Source organism: Cebus imitator, unplaced genomic scaffold, assembly GCF_001604975.1.
Source record: "Cebus imitator isolate Cc_AM_T3 unplaced genomic scaffold, Cebus_imitator-1.0 Scaffold489, whole genome shotgun sequence".
NCBI lineage: Eukaryota > Metazoa > Chordata > Mammalia > Primates > Cebidae > Cebus > Cebus imitator.
This window is the reverse complement of record NW_016107804.1, coordinates 1,289,733-1,299,347: the sequence shown is the minus strand read 5'-3', so window position 1 is coordinate 1,299,347 and position 9,615 is coordinate 1,289,733. Positions and strand designations below refer to the sequence as shown.

The 9,615-nt window shown below is 37.1% G+C and overlaps 1 protein-coding gene across 1 annotated transcript in view; it reads right to left on the bottom strand.

The window, feature by feature from the left end:
- Positions 1-9,615, bottom strand: part of STK32A (serine/threonine kinase 32A) — a 143,730-nt gene continuing 134,115 nt past the window's right edge. Inside the window, exons 12-13 of the mRNA XM_017513249.2 lie at positions 1,715-1,779; positions 1-1,336 (exon numbers count right to left, since the gene is read on the bottom strand). Coding sequence (XP_017368738.1) covers positions 1,243-1,336; positions 1,715-1,779 — 159 coding nt within the window. The 3' untranslated portion in view covers positions 1-1,242. The remainder of the gene's footprint in view (positions 1,337-1,714; positions 1,780-9,615) is intronic.

Here is a 9,615-nt window from a genome sequence, read left to right as displayed (position 1 = left end):
AACCAGGAGGCAGAGGTTGTAGTGAGCAGAGATCATGCCACTGCACTCCGACTTGGGTGACAGAGTGAGACTTTGCCTGAAAAGAAAAAAAAAAAAGAGTAATTCTAGTCTATAAAGACAAGTATAATTTGTGCAACATTTTAGCTCATCTTGTATTAGCCAAAATGAGACCAAAAATAAAAATAACTAAATCAAAATGAAACAGAAACAATGACTTGTTTCATTAGTGAAGGGTGACACTGTATTGGGCTTCACTGAGAAAAGATACTTCCTGTATGTTATGTGTAATTTAAGGGGTTTTATGGTAAATTTTACTATCTTCTAAATTCATTTCTAACTTAGACTATAACTCCCATGTAAGATGCAACTTTGCTGAACTGCAAAGTGAACATACTTTCAGTGTGACGACATTCTCTTCTGGTCCTCTCCAGATACAATTCTCTGTGAATATTCAGGGGACAATTAGCCCTCAAGGAACATGCTTCTTGGAAGAAGATCAGTATGCTAATATTTAGCAATTGGCTTCTAGGAGGGAAGAAACTAGCATTTGCCAGTTTTCATGGTGTAAATACTCCCATTATTACCAATTTCAAGTCACCCCCTTCACATGGCTGAAGAGGAAGCTGGGAAGTGATGTGCACGGCAGGCTCCAGCCCCCTGAGATAAGCAAATCTGATGCTGACTCCAGCACGCCACTGGAAGACCCTCATCCATCTATGTTACTTTTAATCTGATCCTATCCATGCCTCCCTGATAGAATTCCTTATCCTCATCCAAGTAGGCTGGGGGATTCTGACCACTTTTTAAAATTTTCTAGGTCTGAAAAGTCTCATTGAGTCATGTGTCTGCTTGTCCATTTGTCACTATGTAATTAGAGTGAAAAAGTAAATCTACATTCATATATTCATTTTAAAATAAAAATAAAGGTTGTTTAGAATAACACTTACAGCACTAAAAAGGCAGGGTATGGCTCATGTAGTGCAACCCTCTCATTTTAGATAAATAAAGCACAGAAAGTGGCTGAGTGATTTGCTCTAGATCACAGAGTTGATTGGTATGAAATGACATCCCAGGAGCTCAGGCCCAGGATCCTTCACTGTGTCGTGTCTGTTCTGAAAGATATTCATTCACATTTTCTAAGTCATGACGTGTGGAGTGGGAAGAACTACTGTCAGCTTTTCTTGACGTATGTAATTAGAAGTTCCTGGCATGAGATTGTCCCAAGAAGAAGACATGAGGCCTTTATAGGTTGTTATTCTGACCATTCTCATCTTGTGGGTCTTTGGTTTGTTCCAAGGCTAGATTTGGTTGTCTTTTATTAAAGTCCCTTTTTACTCTTAAAAAGAAAAAAAAAAAAGAGGTTTTATTCTTTGAAAAAGAAAATGAAAAGTTTAAGCTTTTGAAATAACATTAAGCCCAATAATTTATAAATAAGCATGACTCAAGTAAATCTTCTAAAAGACTTTGATATTTAAGTGTTTAAATCCTAATCCCTCTTCCCTTCCCATAAAAAACTTGATGCTAGGCTAATTTATCAATTAAAAAATTTTACATACCTTACAAAAATGTTTATAAATTTTCTATAATAGATAATATCATTTTTTCCAATTAGAAAATAATTTTTAAAAGGTTAAAAATATATTTTCTCTGCAAGTAAAGTCTGGCTGAAACACGCCATCATTTCTGGGGCTGTTGTTCTCCCAGGATTACTTACTTTTCTCTGTTGAAAATGATGAACTCTTTCTGGACAGAGTCAAGGTGCTCTTGAAGAAGACATGTCTTCCAGGTGAACACAGGAAAAAAAAAGTAGAGGTATAGTTAGCAGAAAAATGAGGACCCTTAAACATCCAATAACCTATTGACACTTTATTCAATGAATAGCCCCAACTTGAGAAGTACCTTCAAAATGGATGCTATGTGGAGAAGATTCTGGGAAGCTGGCAGAATAGGAAGCATTAGGAATCGGGCTCCCTTCCTAGACAGCCATTGCACTGGCAGAATCTGTCCGATGTCACTATTTTAGAATTCTGGAGTCTATTTTAAGCTTGCAACTTTCAGAGAAGGCTTGGGTGGCAAAGTACAGTTACTTATGGCCAATTTAAGGTCTTAGCACAGCAGCAGCTATCCATCCATTATCCTCTAGCCCATGGGAGGGAGCTGAGCACACACATGTTCTGGAGCAGTTTGCACTCAGCCTGTGGGAGCCAGGGTGGAACGTAAGAATCATGTTCTCCAAATACTAAGGACAGGTGCTCCCATCACTGCTGCTTCTGATCACAGAGGTGCAAACACAAAGCTTTACAGCCATTGTTGTTGGACCTCCCGCACACTGTTGCAAGCCGCTCTTCCGCGGGCTGCAGCGACTTCTAGGAGAATCAAAGGGCCAGCACCTTTCCCTCCCTTCATTTTTCTCCTTTCCTTCTTTTGGGAGCCATACATGAAAGACAAGGACATTCAAAAACAACTGCATACGTGGGGAAAATTGGAAAGTGACTGCACACGCCCAGGGAAAGGTATAGGCTCAGAAATGATCTAAGAAGACCTAATGTTTACACCTCTGGCTGATCCGTGGCATGCAGACAGCTTCCAACAATAATAAAAAATAAAAATAAAAACAATAACAAAAAACAGCAAACCCTGGGGATGGGGGAAATCTGAATTTCCTAGATCTATCACATTATTAGATTCAAGTGTCCAATACATNAAAAAAAAAAAAACAAAAAAAAAAACAAGATATGGCAGGAAATAGGAAAGCATGGCTCATTCACAATCAAAAAACTGTAAATCAATGGAAGCTACCCCTTAAAAAGACCAAATAGCAGATCTACTAGAAAAAGACTTCAAAACAGCTATCTTAAAGATGCTCAGAGAATTAATGGAAAATATAGAGAAAATCAAGAAAATGAAGTACAAACAAAAGTAAAATATTAATAAAAAGATAGAAAACCTAAAAAGAAGCCGAAAGGAAATTCTTGAGCTGAAAAGTGCAATAACTGAAATTTAAAAATTCACTATAGGATTTCAAAGGCAAAATTGAGCAGGCAAAGGAAAGAATCAGCATCAAACTTGATGGCAGGACAGTGAAAATTATTGAATCTGAGGAACAGAATGAAAAAAGATTGAAGAATACTGAACAGACCCTACAGCAAGCTTGTCCAACCCATAGCCTGTGGGCCACATGTAACTCAGAATGGCTTTGAACGTGGCTCAACACAAATTCATAAACTTTATTAAAACATTATGAGATTTTTTGGGGGTGATTTTTCTTTAGCGCATCAAATCTATCAACAGTGTTAGTGTATTTTATGTGTGGTCTGAGATAATTCCTCTTCTTCCAATGTCGCCCAGGGAAGCCAAAAGAATGGACATCCCTGGCCTACAGAATGTGTAGATTGAAGAATAGTGAACAGACCCTACAGCAAGCTTCTCCAATCCTGTCCAAGCTTGTCCAATGTTTTAATAAAGTTTATGAATTTGTGTTGAGCCACATTCAAAGCCATCCTGAGGTACATGTGGACCACAGGCTATGGGTTGGACAAGCTTGCAGTAGGGCCTGTTCACTATTGCTTGATGTATTCATCAAGCAAACCAGTGTATGTACTGTGGAATTTCCAGAAGAGAAGAGAGAGAAAAAGGAAAATAGAATATGTAAAAAAATCATAGCTAAAAGGTATGAGCCCCTAAATCCAAAAAAGCACAGTGCACCCCAAGTAAGATGAATTTAAAAAGACTTACATTGAGACACAATATAATCAACTTTTTTTTTTTTTTTTGAGATGGAGTCTCACTCTTTCACCCAGCCTGGAGTGCAGTGGCACAATCTCAGCTCACCCCAATCTCCTCCTCTTGGGTTCAAGAGATTCTCTTGCCTCAGCCATCCAAGTAGCTGGGATTACAGGTGTACACCACCACACCCGGCTAATTTTTGTATTTCTAGTAGAGATGGGGTTTCATCATGTTGGTCTCAAACTCCTGGCCTCAAGTATTCCGCCTGCCTCAGCCTCCCAAAGTGCTGGGATTACAGCTGTGAGCCACCATGCCCAGCCAATGTAATCAAACTTTCTAAAGCCAAAGACAAGAAGATAATCCTGAAAGCAGGAAGAGAGAAGTGACTTGTCATATACATCATAAAATAATCAGCAGATTTCTCATCTGAAATTTTGGAGGCCAGAAGACAGTGGGCTGACATCTTCAAAGTGCTAAAAGAAAAAAAAAAAACAAATTCGATAAATGAAGTGCATGTAGACATTTTTAAACAAACGAAAGGTGAGAAAATATGTCACCAGTTCAAAGTGCTAAAAGAAAAAAAAAAAACAAAAAACAAAACAAAACAAAAAAAACTGTCAACCAAGGATCCTACATCTGGCGAACTATTCTTGAAAAGTGAAAGAGAAACAAAGATGTTTCCAGATAAAAACGGAGGGAGCTCATTACCACTGGAATTTCCCTGTCTTAGTGAAAATGAACAGGAAATGCCCAAGGGAGCCCTGCAAGTAAAATGAAAGGACATGAGACAGTAACTTGAAGCTATAGAGAGAAATAAAACTCTCAGTAAGTGTAGAAACATTGGACAATTACAAAAACCAAGATTATTGTAACAACAGTTTGTAACTCCTTTTTGTTTTCTACATAAGAGCCTAATACATATTTTTAAAAAAACAATTATTAATCTAAAAGCTAGTATTATTGTAAGTTTGTCTTGGAGGTTCTACCTGGATTTTGTGAATAGTGTAAAAACATCTCTATACTGAATAATGATAGAATGTTCTCCTCAACAATGATACTGGAGTGGATTAAATATCCTTCTCTTCTAGTCAGCAGAGCCTTCTTTATTTGTGACTTTCTTGCAGACATGCAGAGCATTTGCTTTGACACTATACTGTCCAGCTTTCAACATCTATTGATGACTTTTCCATCATAATGAAAAAATTTAGTTTCAAAAAAAGATGATTACCAGTCCCAGGACAGAATTAAACCCAGATCGAATGTTTTAAAAGTCTACAACAAAATACTTCCAAATTTTTTCTGATGAAAAATATTATTCTTTAAAAAAATTATTCAGTCATTAAAATGTTTTTAAATCTAGGAATTAGAATATGCTAAGTTCTCCAGTACTGGAGAGTTTTCTTTCTGAGTACTTATTTAGGTGACAGGAGAGGAAACTATCAAAAGCACAGAAGGGGGATGGGGAACAAGACAAAGGAGAAGAGGAGGCTTTGTTGTATTTCACTCTCATTTGCAAACAGTAGCATTTGTAATCCTGAGGGTTTCCAGTATGGGCCACAGGGGACAGGCAGCTACAGGACAAACGTAATCTGATTGAAGCTTTTTGGAGCAACACTTTTACCCCAAGATTTTAGGACAAATATTTTTTAGCATTAAAAATCAAGGTTACAATTGAGTGACATGCAAAAATCCACATGGATTTTTTTCTTCTACCATATAATTATTTTATTTAAACAAAGATATGAAATGTACACTTGGAGATAACTTTGTGCTATGACATTTCAGACCCCATGATCTTTAAAGGGTTCATGTTCAACATGTTCTCTTTCCTCTGCTTTAGGTGGAAAAGTTTAAGAAGTGTCACCAAAGGGATACATTAACTGGAGTAGCCAAAAAGAGAATATGAAGTAAGGGGGAAGCAAAAAGAATGGAGGACTAATGGATCATCTGTGACTCAGAAGTAAAAATCTTAGGACTCACCTATTAGGATGAGCAGAGGAAACAGCGATTAAAGTATCATAGCTGGAGATTGCATTAGAAATGTTGTAAAACTTAGAGCAGGTGGAAATCTCAGGAGAAGAACAAGAGGATTTAGGGAATTTGCCTCAACAGGCGATAGACTAGGTGGCATGGCAGTCTGCTGATTCCATACTTTAAAGATGTTGAGCCGAGAGAGAAAAAGTGGAGGATATTCTGGGGGGAAAGAAACAACCGAGGCATCTGACATGAGCATGAAAAGAGCCAAGGAAAAGAAAGTCTAGGAGTCAGGAAGTGCAGTGGAAAGTAAAGCACCACAGCAGCTAACATTCTGCGGAGCACTTTACGTGCACTAATTTACTCAGAACAAGCCTATGAAGTTGATACACATACCAGCTCCATTGATAAATGAGGAAACTGAGACATGAGAAAAATGTAAAACTTTAGTTATGCTCCTCTAGTTTATCACAGCCTAGGATCTATAACAGTGTATCTCAGCTATGGCTGCATATATAAAATCACCTGAAGTAAATTTTAAAATACTGAGGCCCAGGATACAAAATCAATGTGCAAAAATTGCTAGCATTTCTAGACATCAATAATATACAAGCGGAGAGCCAAATCATGAATGAACTTCCATTCGGAATTGCTACAAAAACACCTACGAATACAGCTAACAAGGGAAATGAAGGACATCTTCAAGGAGAACTACAAACCACTGCTCAAGCAAATCAGAGAGGACGCAAACAAACAAACAAACAAACAAACTTTATGTTCACAGATAGAATCAATATGAAAATGGCCATATTCCCAAAGTAATTTATGGACTCAATGCTATTTTCATTAAATGACCATTGACATTCTTTGCAGAATTAGAAAAATCTATTTTAAAATTCATATGGAACCAAAGAAGAGCCCAAATAGCCAAGACAACCCTAAGCAAAAAGAACAAAGCTGGAGGCATTACATTACCTGACTTCAAACTATACTACAAGGCTCCAGTAACCAAAACAGCATGGTACTGGTACAGGATCAGAGACCAGTGGAACAGAATAGAGAACCCAGAATAGAGAGCTCCTTCTCTAGGCTTGTGGCTTGAATGGAATTCCCCTGCCAACACTTGACTCTTTTCTAAGGTGGTACCTAAACAGTGATGAATTTGGCCCTAGCGTGACAAGGTGACTTGGAGCTATACACAGTGAGGCAGGAAATGAGACTAACCTAGAGATAACATGATATTGATATGGTGGATGTTCTTGTTAGATTTGGCTGAAAGAATGACTTCGGTGAATTCCTCTAGATAAGATTAAAGGAATGGAGGATGAGGAATGTCACAGCCTTTTGAATACAGCATGGGTAATTCCTAGGATCTGCAACCACCTGTCATTTTATTTCCTCTGAAACACTAATGATCTACCTCTATCCTGAGGATGTGACAGCCTTAAAATGCTCTTGTCGTTTCTTGTATCCTCACTATTTCTGTTCAATCTAGAGAACCAGGTCCAAAGTTGCCTCCCCTGGAAAGCCTATCCTAATCCTTCACTAAGGTCCAGTGAGCAATTCCTAGAGCACTTTGTGTATCTATCTAACCATAGCATTGACCACCTAGTCAGAAACATTTCCTAACATACAGGAATTTTACAATCATTTGAATTAATTAATTAATTAATTAACATGTTAATAATATAATAAGGTAAGATCGACCATCACATTTTAAAAGCCTTAAGGTAAAAGAGAGAAGATAGAGTGAATAATTGGAAAGATAGCTCATAATCTTCCTGATACTTATTGGAGGAAAGACTATTCTTTATTTTGAAGAAAAATACCTTTTATTTTAGAACCTGGGGGGAAGATTAGAAGAATCTAGAGAAAAATGCTGACCTAAGCAGTTCCAAGCTCCCATCTTGCAAAAAAAATCACAAAACAAGCAGATACTGTCAAAACCAGTTTTGTCAAAACTCCAGAAAGCAGTCAAAGGTTTACTGGAACCAAATGAATACTAAGTTAAGAAAAGAAAAGCAACTTAAAAATGTTCCTAGTGTTAAATCTCAGTCAGAACATTAGCTGAGCACAAGCTAAAGTAACAAAGACTTCAGTGATGACACAACAAAGAAGACAATCTTTGCAAAAAGTTTTTGGAGAAGTCACTAAAAAATGGACAACTACAGCCTTCAACAATCAAAAATAGCAAACCATGAAGAAAGGAGGAATCTGATTTCCAGAGTTACCACATTGTAATATTCAAATGTTAAGTCTTCAACAGCAGCAAAAAAAAAAAAAAAAAAAAAAAAATAAAAAAAAAAAAAAAAAAAAANAAAAAAAAAAAAAAAAAAAAAAAAAAAAAAAAATCTCAAGTCACACAAAGAAACAGGAAGGTATCATCATTTAAAGACTTAAAATGAATGGACAGAAATTGTTCCTACGGAAGCCCAAACATTGAGTTTTCTAGAGTAAGATTTTAAAACAATTGTCTTGAATATGCTCAAAGTTAAAAGAAACCACAAAACAGTTCTCAAAAATTTTAAGAGGACTAAAATCACTGAAGCGAAGGCAGAAATTAATAACAGAAGGAAAACTGGAAAATTCACAAAAATGTGGAAATTAAATAACGTATTCTTAAACAATGAGTCAAAAAAAGAAATCACATGAGATATCAGAATATACTTAGAGATGAATTAAAAACAAAACACAACATCCCAAAACTTATGGGATAAGTGAAGGCAGTGCTCAGAAGAAACTTTATAGCTATAAACACTGATATTAAAAAAGAAGAAACGTCTTAAGTCAAAACCCAGATGAACGCCTTGCTAGTATGTTAAGGATTTTTACATCTACATTCATAAAAGATATCAGCTTGTAATTACCATTTTGGGGGATGTCTTTGTCCAGTTGGGAATCAGGGTAACACTGGCTTCATAGAATGAATAAGTGAGGAAATATTTACAGTTCGTATATCTGATAAGAGTCCAATATCCAGAATATGTAAAAAAAAATTCCTATAATTCAACAACAGAAATGAGAAGGTGACATTTAAGGTACAAAGAATGAGTGAAAGCCCCCATGGGAAGATGCAAGAGAAGAACATTTCAGGAACAGAGAAGAGCAAGGGCTCTGAAGAAGAACAAAAAGTTCAATGCTTGGGAGTGAGAGTTTGCAGGGCCTGTGAGGTTGGAGGGTTTTAAGCGAGGGTCAGAGAGGGATAGTACAAAGATGCGCAGATCATGTTGAGCATGGTAGACATGGTCAAAAGTTATTCCCAAATTGCTCAGTTATTTCTAAAATTTTAAAAATGTATAGTAAAAATGATCTCTTGGTTTTTACTACACATTATGTCCTGTTATCAGAGAGGCCTGTACCCAGCTTGAGCTGAGTTTTCTGGGTCAAGGGAAGGAGTGAGTATGGAGAAGTGGGCTGGTTATGACATGATCATGAAGAACAGACCATTGGGAAGAAGACAGTTCAGTGACAAGCTACATGCAAGATGAGTTAAGCATTCCTTGGAGGTCCTAGAAAACATTTCATAAGGGAATCTGGCAAGAGGCCAGTTCTGTGGTCAAACAGGACCCAGATATGAACTTTGGTTAATTGTCCATTGAAATATCTAGTAGCCGCTGACAATTAGAGAAATTAAGGACATGGGGGATACTTATTTTTTTGCAGAGCCATCTTTACCAGAAGACTACACAATCTTTGAGAATAGGGACAGCATTGAGTACAGAAATTAAATCTCAATCATTTCTTACTCCAATGTTTAGCACAGGACCTGGCAGATAATAGTTACTAAATAACAGTAGCCTAAATGAATGGATGGATGGATGGATGGATGGATGGATGGATGGAGGGATGGATGGATGGATGGATGGATGGATGGATGGAGGGAGGGATGGATGGAGGGAGGGAGGGATGGATGGA